General features: G+C 42.9%; 1 protein-coding gene across 1 annotated transcript; it reads left to right on the top strand.

Moving 5' to 3' along the window:
* The first annotated feature begins 1,295 nt into the window (after positions 1-1,295).
* Positions 1,296-5,694, top strand: nkx3.3 (NK3 homeobox 3). Its single transcript, XM_071526611.1, has 2 exons — positions 1,296-1,801; positions 2,932-5,694. The coding sequence occupies exons 1-2, from the start codon at positions 1,495-1,497 to the stop codon at positions 3,450-3,452; spliced, it is 828 nt and encodes a 275-aa protein (XP_071382712.1). The 5' UTR covers positions 1,296-1,494; the 3' UTR covers positions 3,453-5,694.
* Positions 5,695-13,676: the final 7,982 nt, after the last annotated feature.

Below are 13,676 nucleotides of genomic sequence, written 5' to 3'. Positions count from 1 at the left end.
GTGTGTGTGAGGGCAGAGAGAGAGAAACAGAGAGAGAAAAGACTGACTGAGAGAGAGAGAGAGAGGGAGAGAGAGAGAGAGAGAGAGAGAGAGAGAGAGAGGAGCCATCTTTCCTTACCACTTGTAACCTGACCATCATCATGACCACACGGTGGCGCTACTCACCTGTTTCAGCAACAAGTCTCACTGGCTCTAAGTGCTGATCTCACCGATACATCTCACCGATACATATGTTATATTTTTACACCTCTGTCACATTAAAATAATGCATATTGTGCGTAATGGGTCTTGATGACATTATGGTGTTATTGATATTATGGTTTCGACCATCTCATTATGTGCAACAGTTTACACTTCACAATAAGCGGACTAAAACTAAAACTATAAGCGAGGAAGAATAGGCTTATTGGGCTAAAATGCAACAATCACTTAAATTAAATTTAAGATTGATAATTTAAATACAATTTAGGAAAAAATAGGATCAAATCATGGTTTAGATCAAATTTAGAAATGTACATTCTAATTGTTTTCCCTTCGTCAGAGGAATCAAGTGGTCGCTGTAATATGTTATATTATACTTCATGTGTAATGGATAAATGACAAATGGCAATGGTGTGCAATATATACATTTGTAAAGTTCCCACACGTGAAAGTGAAAGTCTGTTCCCAATTGCGTTACGCACGCTTTAAGACACTTTACGCATTGGATTTTCTTACCGCAAACTACATGAAATGAATGCCAGAGACACAGAATGTGCGTTTTACTAAACACACAACGACGGAGACAGCACCATTTTTGCAAGACTTGTCAACAATATCGACTCTGGTGTATTTTCTGAATCATGATGAGTCTTGCTGTCTCGCTGCTGTTGGAGTCTCTTCATCTAACATCAGACAGTTGGAGATGGTCAGTGTTTATTTAACGAGCAGAACAGGGTCAAAATGAATCTCCCGGACTGCAGGTCGATTAACAAAATTAACTGGTACCCTTACTAAAAGTTATGTTTTACATACTAAAAGTCATATGCTATATGCTGTGACAAACTGCTTATATTGAGCTACATTTTATCTTTTTAAATCAATTCCTTACCGTTGCAACAGAGGTAAGTCAAAGTCACCTTACCTCGGTGAAGTAGCCTATCTGCAAAATCAATCTTCCTCGTCCTCAATTAAAGTGCAGCGCACAAAGACAAGCAGGGCGGTACGGAGGAGGGGCCAGAGAGAAGAGACAGCCTATCAAAGGTTTACTGGAGCTGCTGGACTGAGAATATTGTAATATGGACTTGACAGCTCCTGACACATAGGCTGTTGATTAGCAGGCTGGAGCTGCTTCACCACAATTAAATTACAGCAATTAGAACATTGGAGCAAAAGACAAGAGAGCGGTGGACAATTGAATCGACAACAAGGGCGTTTTTGTTTTCGGGTGGCTGATCTCTTGATGCCTGCACATAAATCATACGGTGAACAAATATCCCTGGTTTTATCTTAACCATGACATTAAGCTTTTCGTCCTTCTCCATCAACGACATCCTCACCACACGACCTGATGCCAGAGGGAAGCCGTCCAGTGCCGGGAAGACAGCGGACACCTGCGCCGGGCAAGGTGGGCACGGAGGAAGAGACGGCCAGGAGAAAGGTACGAGAGTCCCTGTTCTGTCTCATCAAGACGCGGATAGGAGCCGCATCCACCTGGAAACGTTTCCTCCTGAGCTCAGTCTGTCTGCCGGGAAATCCCGACCTGAGACCTGCAGTGAGGAATCTACAGGAGAGGAGACGGAGTACGCTGCGCACAGAGAAGGTGGGCAATTTCTCAATTTTCTCCTATCCCGAGACAAATGAGGAATCAGGAGGAGTAGTCAGAAGTTTGTGGATTTCCACCGCAAAATTCGCTTTCACTAATCTGCCAAATTTTGTTTGTTTCCTATGTATTTTCACCTGTTTGGAGATTTTTTTTTTGCAACAAAAGGCAATGTCTAGAAATTAGGCAGATCACTCCACTATCAACATAAAGTCTCTTGATTCAAGAAAATGACTCAAGGTAAATCTGCGTTGGAAACATGACAAATTATCTCACCTCAGTGGCAGATTTTTTTTCCGCCTGTTTTGAGAAAATTAAGATTTGAATAATCAATAGACTAAATGCCTTGTTAATATGGATCATTTTGAAAACGTTTAGAGAAGGAGTGACATTTCTTATTTTATCCAACTGGGAGATAGTAATTAATCCAAAGGAGCATTCATTGAGCTTGCGGGTCCAATCATCTTTAGGCCCTGCCACAGGCGCAGAGGGGCCTTTGAGTTATGACTTATGTCACATTTCATTAAGTGCTATTTAATTTCATTTTTACTACCATATAGGCCTACCACAAGGGAACAAAATATTTTTTCTATAACATAATAGATAAATACATAAAAACTTAGATTCATAAGATCACAGTCTGCTTGAGAAAGGTGATAATGCACATGGGACAGTGGAGGAGCCAGATTCCTAACAACTTCATGTAAATCAAAGTCTTGACGAGTCTATTGAACTGCTGTTGATGCGTTGAGTCATAAGTGCTTGGGGGGAAATCGCTTCCAGTAGCGTACTTGTTGTGGGACCTTAATGAGGATTTCTTTATGTAAAAATGGTCGCCTGTTTACCATTTCATATCAAGGCCTCACATCGGGATATATAGGCTACTACTGGGCAGGATGGCCTATAGTGGTCACCGGACACCGTGAACGAACGACCCGGAGTCAAGCCCCGTGTCCGTAAACATCAGCACCTTGCTGAAGTGCCCTTGAGCAAGTCAGTTAGTCCCTAGCAGCTGCTGGAGCGCTGCCTTTTTGTTGATCCTGCACTCTGATCTCCTTGACAGAGAAAAGACAATTTCCCAATAAGGAGATCAATAACGCATCACATTATTGTTATATTATCTTTCACAGACGGTGCAGACCAGTATTGTGTGAAGCAGAGTAAATGGCAGAGCAAGGGGGCAGAGGAAGAGGAGGAGGGAGACCGCGACAGGGAGACGGGCAGCTTCAGACCTGACGAGCAGCAGTCCAGGTCCGGCACCAAGAAGCGCTCCCGGGCGGCCTTCTCTCACGCGCAGGTCTACGAGCTGGAGCGCCGCTTCAACGCGCAGCGGTACCTTTCCGGGCCGGAACGGGCCGATCTGGCGGGGGCTCTGAAACTCACGGAGACCCAGGTGAAAATCTGGTTCCAGAACCGGAGATATAAAACCAAACGGCGTCAGATGGCGGCCGAGCTGTCGGCGTGCAGCTCACCAAGGAAAGTAGCAGTCAAAGTGCTGGTGAGGGACAATCAAAAGCAGTACCACCAGGCCGATGAGCTGCCCATCCCCGTGACTCTGCCGCTGTACCAGGCCTACCACTACTACCCCTACCTGTACTGCTGCTTCCAGCCCTGGAGCTCACACAGCACGGCATGTGGAGGGATGTACTGAGGCCAGCGCTTGATTTAAGTCTCTTAACCTCGGACAATAAAAGACTCTGTATTCATTGTGTTGCTTCCAAAGACAAGGGCCTATCTTTGTTTTCCCTCCCAGTGACAACAGCTTTACGGTCTAAGCAGGGGTAGGAGGGTAAACCCACCTCAACTCATCTTTTTATGTGGAATTAAGGTTACCCACTTTTTCAGTCTGACATCGTATCAAACTGACGGAAGTTATATGATTTTTTTTTCTGAAAATATATTTGATTTCTGATTATATTGGTGGTTGTTTGCCGTATCATTGCCTGGAGGTGATCTGATCCAACCTTTTACCGCATCACTGACAAGACAACAACTTGGCCTAAACCTTTGTGGTTCAATAATGACTGGCTCACAAAATGCAGATGTCACTCAAAGTGACTGTTGGCTGAGATTTTCTGTGAGTAATCATCCATGAAATTTCTAAAAGTAAACACTACATAAACTATCTATCTAATACATTTGTATTATTAAAGCCCTAAATTCGACTGAGACTAGGCTATTTTGGAATGATTAATTCGAGGAAAATAATAACAGGCTATATTCCCACTTTATGACTTTCGTGAGTTTGAATAAATTTGGAGTTGTTTAAATTTTATTCTGTGATACACATGGGGCAGAATTTCATTCAGGTTCATTTAGTAACATTTTGAAAAGGTGATTAGTAACGTCAAAATATTTCTTTAAGTAAACAGCCAGTTGAAATGGATTTTTTCCCCCAACTTTTTGGAAAGGAATTTTATACCATGTGACAAACACATTGATAATTTGAAAATTATTTTGATTAGAATGGACATTATTATTCTAAATGAATAGTTGGAATAATTGGTGAACGTCCCACACTTCAGACCCGCTGAAGTTGTTTCAATGTAGGCTACTCCAGATAGGCTACATATTTTAAAGTCATGCCGTGATTAAATTTTAGGTTAACAGCTTCCCCAAGCAAGACTGGGTGCTTGAGGAACTCCACATGTTTAGAAGATGATCTATATGTCAGTCTGTTTTTTTTATGATGGCCAATAATAATCTATTTTAAGCGTCCAGACAGAAGAGAAAGGAAGCCTGGATTTATACAAACCCTATGGGAGCAAGTAGCCTATCAAGACGCGCGAGAAGTCCGTCCGAGGCTCTGACGTTTTTAGTAGGTATTTATGTATTTATGAGACATCTTTATTGATCAGGTCCACCTGTGTAAGAGAACTAAACACCTACACGACATTCTTTTTATGCGAGGTTATAGGCTTAGTGAAACCAAAGAAATGTGGAGAATAATAGTCTGTTATGGTTTTGCCTATGGTTTATTTTAATAAAATACAAAATGAACAAAATTATTGACTCAGTCTTAAGCCTCATCAGTTATTGGCAGGCCTTGTCTAAACCCTCATATTCTGCACAGTGTTAATCAAATGTGCAATTTATAAGCTGGCATGGAGTTTTAATATGATTCATATCCAAAAGTGTCAGGTCTATAGGCAGTCTAGTCTTGAGGTCATTTACACATGAAATCCCTCAATAGTCTGATGAACAACATAACTGCATTTGTTGTATACTTCCTGATTATGTGATAACCATGATCTGAAACAATGACAAACCTCACTATCAACTTCAACTATTCATAACACCTGAAATCATGTGCATTTCATAGATCTAATATTTATCGGGTGAACATGTGCTGTTGTGTTTGAGCAGGTCTGGGGTTTTGTTGTGTGAAGAGTCATGGGTAGGCCTGCCTGGTCCTACTGTGTGCTGCATGAGTCAGAGAGGGTCAATAGACCGTGGAGATGTTGCACCATCCAGCCGGGCTGCACAAGACAGCACACATTAATCATGCCTTACTCAAAAGACTACACCCCCATCCCACAGGGATATACACAGCCACGATACTTGATAGGAAAATGAAAACAAACATAATTTTTAAATGAGGTTTATGCTCACCAGCCAATTGATGTTAACTGATAAATATGTGTGGTAAATGGAGCCTGCAGGCTACAGGGGAAGACTCTACTCTAGGTACAGAGATTAGAGTTTTCTTTGTGGCTAGAATTACATAGAAATTGCTAAAAGTAAAGGTTTATGTTTGTTAGTGTCATATCATTGCAGATGTACAGATATCAGCTGACTGTATAGGTAAGGGTATACATTATGTACGAAAATGTTTACAGTTGGGTTAGGTTCTGTTCATATGAGCTCAGCAAATACCACAACGACATTAAAGAGGCCGCTATACTTCAAAAGATCATGATGTAAAATGGATGCTTTAACTTCACTCTTCCCACAACAACCTGTTTGGCAGAGAGGATCACCTTGTGCCCAACACTGGCACCAGCCCAAACCTCATTTATCTCTCTTAGATCAGAGCACCACTTAAAGCTATCACAAGTGGCTGGCACCGAACACAACAGGTTTCTGGGAGGGAGTGAAAACATGTTTCTTTGTCCGTTCAACTGTGACTAACAAGGGCATCCGTCAACCTAACCATTAAGTCTAATTTTGCCCATTAACACAGGGTGTATCAGTGGAATTGGTAATTGGCCATTCAAGACAAAGATTATCGCTACAGAATTGAGTTTTCTCTGAGTTGTTACAGAAATGCGTTCCAACTCTGAGTTGTGCCAATTGTTATTGATTGTTCACATTGTGTTTGTGAATATTTTCATTGTTGTCTACCGTGACCAGATAATACCCCTAATCTGTGGTGCCACATGGATCTACATTTCCATAGATACTTAATTAGAGACACAACCCATGGTGATTTTTCTGGCAATCCATACACTACCAGTCAAAAGTTTGGACACACACATCAGAACTATGAAATAACACAAATGGAATTATGCATTGACCAAAAAAGTGTTAAACAAATATAAACAAATCAAAACTATTTTATTTTAGATTCTTTAAAGTAGCCGCCTTCATGGAAAGTCAAAGGCTTTGGAAAGAAATTCATACATAAGCATCAACATCACTATTTATATTTGTCTAAAAAACAAATTTCAAGCATTTAAGCATAAGCTTTTAGATTAGCTTTTTAGCTTTTAGAAAATGGTTTTAAGATAATGAAAAACATAGTACATTCAATCAGATGTGTCCAAACCTTTGACTGGTAGTGTAAGTAAAGTTCAGCACTTGTTTTGCAGTGCCGCTTGTCTTTTCCTCTGACAGAGGGAGCTCCCAGTAGCACCTCACCTTCAATTCAATGCACCAACCATGAAACTGGGTCAGTTGCCTCACACCACCTACCTATAGGAAACTTCAGCCCCCCCCCCTCCCCTTATTCTCTCTCCCAGGCTTTCCTCTCATCTGATCACTCTGAGGTCTAGTGAGTTCGCAGCCCTGCCATTTCTCTCACTGAATTTGCGGTGGGGAGCAGGGTTAGTCAGCCAACAAGCCTCTGTGTTTATGCATGAATATGTAATGCACAAGTATGTAAACATTTTCCTCTGAGAGGGAGTTTGTGTTTCGCCTTTGCTCTCCCTGCAGCCTGGCATGAATAGACTCATAAAGCAAAGAGAGAGAGAGAGAGAGCGAGAGAGAGAAAAAAAATGAGATGGGCCAGACAGTGGTGCTGAGGAATATTCTCCTTCGCCTCTTTAAACAATTATCTATACCAGCCTGCTCCCAGATCTTAACACAGCATTAAAGGGCATGAAAGGGGACTTATTGATGCCAGTGGAAACAGTTAATCTCCTGTTGTCTTTCATGTCTTTTGCTCTGGAAGCATATTTCTCAGATGAGTGGAATGAGTCGAGGGTGGGGCTGAGCTACAATGCATAGCGCATGAATGACAGTCCGCACCTCACCTATGCTTGACTGCTCTTTTAAAGACACAGACCTACTGACAAAGAGATCTCACCAGGCTCCCGAGGCGCAATTATACACATGCATTTCCTGCATGCCTATTGGAACAGTAATTATTTTCTCAAGGGCCCTGTTGATTTCAAGCGAGATCACCCCCACATAACGGCTGCTGGCACCGACACTGTATGAAAAGATTTCCACGGCAGAGCTCACGCGGCATCGAGACTGGGAGAGGCCGCCCCGTCACGATCCTGTCCACATAACTCAGATCCTGTTATCAGAAAGAGGCTAACAACTGTTAAATGATTTGGTTTGGGAAGAGGGGATGTACAAAGCAGCGGGGTGGTGTGTGTGTGTGTGTGTGTGTGTGTGTGTGTTTTGCTGGCGTTAATGCGTTGGCCCAGGGCAGACACAGGGCAGGACTCAGGAAGGAGAGGGGTCATGGTTAATACCTCTGTTTAAAGACAGATCTGCTTCCCTTTGACCCGGCCTCCTAGCTGTATTATCTCTCTCTCTCTCTCTCTCTCGCTCTCCCTCTGTCTCTCTCTCTCTCACACACACACACACACACACACATACAACACACACACACCGCAAATAATCCCACCCAGAGGACTCTTCAGGCCTGTTCCAGAAACTATTAGCAGATAGCATCAGTGCATGTAGGAATGTAAACATTTACAGTAAAGCTATAAGACATCAACTCCCCCTGGGGAAGACACATCCATCACACACCGACCACATCAAGCCTCACAAGCCCCCTTGCTTTCAAAAGGAATTAGACATCGCACCTTTGCACACAATTTGAGCTGATTCTGTACAGTGAATCCACATTGTTCTGTTGAGCCTGTCAGTAAGTTCACTGAAACAGTTGTGCATTCATACATCAACGTTTTCAGTGTTTGAACTACAGAATCAACTTGACTTTTTTTGTACCATTTTCTGTACCAAATTCAAATGATTATATGAGGACTGGATTACAATTCATATGTCTCTTGGCCAAAACATTAAATATTCTTGTCGTTTTAACTTTCAGGGGTTATTCCAGCTGAGCATATTGTAGCACCCAGCTGTAATACTGGCATGTAGTCATAGTATTGTGCGTGAAAAGACTGACAAATCCAGTAATCCCAGCTCTGTGTTGGTTAAAGCAGGAGCAGGGGTCATGGAGAGGATCAGAAAGGCCGGACAGATGAGCCCACCCAGAATCCATAGAGAAGAGGCTCATCTATAGGAAGTGGCACAGGTCTAGTCTACAGCGAGTGTGTGTGTGTGTGTGTGTGTGTGTGTGTGGGTGTGTGTTTGTGTGTGTGCATCCATTAGGAGTAGACTGAGCAGATACAGGATGTAGGAGGTTGAGAGTTTGAGTGTATTTGGAGGCAGATTTAAGAAAAAAGGCAAAAGCAGAGTCTGTGAGGGAGTAGAAAGGAGAAAGGAAGTAAAAAAACAAAATTACCTGACCACAAAATCTGTTGCCAGATTGTTGTGGTCTGTATTAGGCTACTTGATTACAATTTTGCACGCACGGTTTATAATTTGCTTTGCACCGTTTGGAAAAAATATGCCCACAAATTATGCATTTGTGAATATAAAATGAAAATGAAACTGCAAAGCTATTGAAAATGTGTGTATCAAATAATAACTTGGAAATACAGACCACAAAACTGTAGCAACTAATTCTGTGGACGGTTTATTTTTCCTACATCCTGGCACTTCGCCGGCTCTGCAGCACACTTACCCTTTTTTTCAAAGTCTAGCTCAGAAAAAAAATGACACAAGAGTGTAATTTATGTTAGAGAAAGTTGGATGCTGGATGTTCACTGATGTGTGTATGTGTATGTGTTTGTGTGTGTCTGTGGGAACAGAGTGTCTCTTGGTAGTTGAGGGTGAGTATTTGTTGAGCCCCTCTGTCCATAGATGGACAGCTAAATGGGCCGATGTCTTCTAACCTGCTACATTTCCCTCCTCCGACTGCTCCCCGCTCTCATCTCTCCCACACACACACACACACACACACACACACTCCTCCAGAGCAGGCCAAAGGAATCCAAATGTTTTAATTAGTGGTGATAAGCAGAGACAAGGAGAGCATTGAGCAGCTCTGACAAACAGAGAGACGTCTCCTATCAGTGGGCTGATAAAGGAACTACTCAGGCCCCACTTACGGCCTCTCACGACTGGCAAACTGCCCTCCTCCTCCTCCTCCTCTTCCTCCTCCTCCTCTTCCTGCTCTACTCTCTCCTCACCTCCACTGAGGGAGACTCTCATCCCTCCTCTGTGAAAGAGAGAGTATCCAAAGTATCCCTGTCTTTCAGTCTCTTAGGCCCACATTCTGCTCTCTAGACCACATCATTAAACCGAACAGCAACAGAATAATGCACAAGGCCACAGGGGCAGGACGGAGACTCAGAGCAAAATGAATGTCCTAGCCTTGAACCGACGCTCTGTCTCAGGAGGTCTGGCCACATACTGGCACACACACACACACACACACACAGGCCTGGATTTCACCTGACACATACTAAGGATACATTGTACATTGGAGAGCATATTATTAGTAAGTACTCCTCCCTGATGCTCTCAGAGAAGAGAAAGTTCATTTTAGGACATGAGTTGACAACAAGTTTACAATCTTCACCTGAATTAATCTTTCTTCAACTCTTCAGTCCTTTCTTCGACGAAAAAAAAAAAACATTCTACAAGAAGTTTAACATTCAATCTATTGCTAGAAAAGTGGAATGGCTTCAAAAACAAAGCATTGCTGATATACTAGTCATTACAGTTGTTTGAGACAAGTATGTAATGAAAAGTAATGAATTGAATGGAAGAATAATCAGATTCTGCATGGTTTTCACCACAGCAGTTTGTGTTGACTGGAGCTGGAAGGCATAGCAGCTAAGCTTATTTGACAGGAAGGAAAGACAGCTTTCTTTTCAAGATCAAGTTCAAAGGGCAGGAGGCCTGTTTCTTCCCCGGTGTCCCTGACTGCACCTGTGTTGCTCAGGCAGTCACACACACACACACACACACACTCACGCACACACGCACACACACACACACACAAAGAATCTTGTCCACATCACTTCCACACCACTGACAGACAACTTTAGTTTTGGTCTTTGGCAGCGTGTATGAATGTGTGTGTGTGTGTGTGTATGTGTGTGTGTGTGTGTGTGTGCGCGCAGACTTGCGTGTGAAAATGCGCTGGATGTGCACAGTGGGTGTGTGTTGCGTTGCGGTTGCTGTCTGAAGGGCTTGTCAGGAGATTTTATGACCTTGTTTAGCTTTTAAAGGAATTTGTCACAACATTGGAGACAGAGGGAAGGGCAGAGAAGAGAAAGTGCCGGACACCTGCGTTCACCCGTAACAATGCCGCAGTTCATCAGACCCTGCCAAGGCTTAACTCTCCAAGGCCCAAGGGATGAGAAGTGCGTGTGTGTGTGTGTGTGTGTGTGTGTGTGTGTGTATGTATGTGTGTTTTGCTTTGATCATGAAAGTACCGTGGCAGAGTGAGGTATTCATTTGGGGATCCCTCCCTAGGCAATGATGGTAATTGATATATGCACACTGTACTCTACACACGCAGAGTAAATATGTCCGCCAGTCTCTTTGGTTTCTTCCAGTATTCAAGTTCCCATAAAGCTGTCCCTGATGCTTACTTATCGCCCATTGACAGAGGTGTGACGAGGTCAACTTTGCTCGAGTCCCAAGTCAGTCTCAGGTCTCAAGTCAAGTCCCAAGTCTAAACGCAGAACACCAGTCAAGTCAGAACAAATCAAGAGTCCAGTATTAATTTAATGTCTTAAAGGAAACTAAATATCTAGGACTTTTCAATGCAATATGGTTTTAATAGGATAAAAACTTGGTAAGAGTATCATGAGTTTGATTTCTATAATCAGTTTCAACTTCAATCAATTCAATCATTCCATACAAAGTCAGAAAACAGAATTTAAAGTTGTCTGGAAGAACTAATCTCATCACTTTCAATCTAAATAATTCACACAAACATAAGATCTTTTGTCAAGACTTTAGACACCTTTTTGAGTCATCAAATTACAAGTCAAGTCCCAAGTCACCAGAATTCAAGTCAAGTCAAGTCTCAAGCAATTCAAATTGTGACTTGAGTCCAAGTCATGTGACTCAGGTTCCCACCTCTGCCCACTGATCTTATAGTTTCTTCATCATCGCCATTTGGCTTTGTCTGCCGTTGTCTGGGGATACTAATACATCAGTTTCCCCCTTCTCTCTCCCTCTCCCTGCACCATCATGGCGAGGCCCATTAGTAGTGGCGTTTCACTGTAAACACTTGGATTTATTGAGGGAAGCCGTCTATTCACTGCAAGCCTTGCATGATATTCTTTTATTGTATGCGAAGTGAGAAGGATCCTGTTTCAAATTCTCACATACACACATGCAAGCCGCACGCACGTTCTTTATGTTGTCTCGTGTCTCCTGCAGGCTTCACATCACACAGCCAAATACTCATATTTAAGGCAGCTGTCTTCTATTCCATTTCAGCTCTTTCCCACAAAGGGAATGGTGTGTGTGTGTGTGTGTGTGTGTGTGTGTGTGTGTGTGTGTGTGTGTGTGTGTGTGAATTTGTATGCTGCTATTTCTGTGTGTTAATGATCATCTTGTATCCTTGGTGGTGGTGGGAAGAATTTGTCCTCCCCAACTTGTTCTCTTAAGTGATGACAGGAACCGTATCTCCCCCGCATCCTAATTCTCCACAGCGCAGCACAATGGGAGACATTCAAGCCACAACTGGCACAGTAAGTTGTAATCACTCTGTAACCCTTCCTGTATTTTGGTAGCTTGGCACTCATCCTGAATTTACATTTCGCTATGCTTCATAATTCAGTCTGAAGCTGCCATTCTCGGAGTTGTCTTGGAGTCAAAGATGAATGAAGGGTATTATTCATATTGATTCAAATTGATAAAACCTGGCCGCTGAACATTCTTCACTTGTTCCTTAACTGATTATTGCGTAACAGAAGCTGACTGGTGATAGCAAGATTTCATTCTTGCTCTTCCCTCAGAAGACAGCATGGCCAGACCCTGAAATGTTTGATACAATTTCAAACGTGGGCATGGTTCGACCCTTGGGGGGCAGGGGGACACCAGGCTGAAATTCCAGTATCACTTAGGCAAAGGAAAAGCACACTTTTCTCAGAAACATCATTTATATCAGATTGCATGAATTCCATTATCCCTTTGCCTGCGGTCAATAATGGAAATGAAACATGATCAAAATCAGAGATAGCATCTTCATTCACACCTCTAATCCACTCACGGTTAGCTTGTCTGCAGATAGTTGCACACTACATGGGCTCATGTGCTTTGCAGAGTACCAGTGCAGAACAAAAGTCAAAGCCATTTACATCAGCCAAGAAAAGCCTAATGCAATCTCTTTTATTTACTGAATTTATGCAGTGACAGCTTGTTTGCCTTACACTACAACCTCACTCACCAGAGCTTCTCTGCTTTACGCCGTGGTCTATCCTCATCTCTTGGCTCCTCTCCTCTCCTCTCCTCCCCTCCCATCTGCTCTAGCTCCCTTGAGTGGGAGAGCCTGAAGCAGCCAAGGGGATTACAACAACAGCTCCTTTATCCAGCAGCACCCCCAAGGAGCGTGAGATCACAACCTGTATGTGTCTGTGTGTATCCCAGTGAGTTAGACAGAGAGCGTGTAATCACACCTCATCCATTAGCTGCTGGCAACCGTGGAATAAAATGGACATTATGGCGTAATCCTGTATCACTCTCTAATTCATGCTGAGTGGTCTAGTCATGATTTGGCTTAATATATGGAGAGAGATCTGACAAGAGAGGCAACAAAAGAGCCATAAATATGTAGAGAGGGAGAGGAGGCGAGCGAATGAGGGAGAGTTGTGGAGGACCAGAGCCCCTTCAGGCGTTCACATTCCTAAGTACCCTTGGAGTGTGTGTGTATGTGTGTGTGTGTGTGTGTGTGTGTGTGGGTGTCTGAAATAGACCCTTCCACAGGTGCTTGCTGTGAGGGGCTCTGACCTGAGGCTTGAGTTTCCAAAACATGGGCTTACATCAATACGCAGGGGAGTGTATGTGTGTGTGCCTGAGTCCTTCATCAGCATGTATGGGTCTTTTCCAGCAAAGACACGTGTACAATGTGTGTGTGTGTGTGTGTGTGTGTGTGTGTGTGTGTGCGTGTGAATACCGCTCACTTTGAATATCCAAATAAAGTCAGACATGATGGCCTTGAAACGGTGATAATATTCAGTAGAGGGAAAGACGGGAGAAAGTTTTCAAGATTTGTTTAGTTAGCAGCAAAACACTCTCTCTCTTTCACACACACACACACACACATACGGAAACGTAATGCATTCACTTGAGAAAAAAAAATTCTGCTCTGTTTTTCTGTATT

The sequence above is a fragment of the Centroberyx affinis genome, unplaced genomic scaffold, assembly GCF_046629955.1.
Source record: "Centroberyx affinis isolate AG114_WGS23_722 - 3 ecotype Tasmania unplaced genomic scaffold, CSIRO-AGI_Caff_v1 ptg001434l_1, whole genome shotgun sequence".
In the NCBI taxonomy this organism is placed as follows: domain Eukaryota; kingdom Metazoa; phylum Chordata; class Actinopteri; order Beryciformes; family Berycidae; genus Centroberyx; species Centroberyx affinis.
Note: the sequence above shows the minus strand (reverse complement) of the source record. Positions and strands in the feature narration are given on the sequence as shown.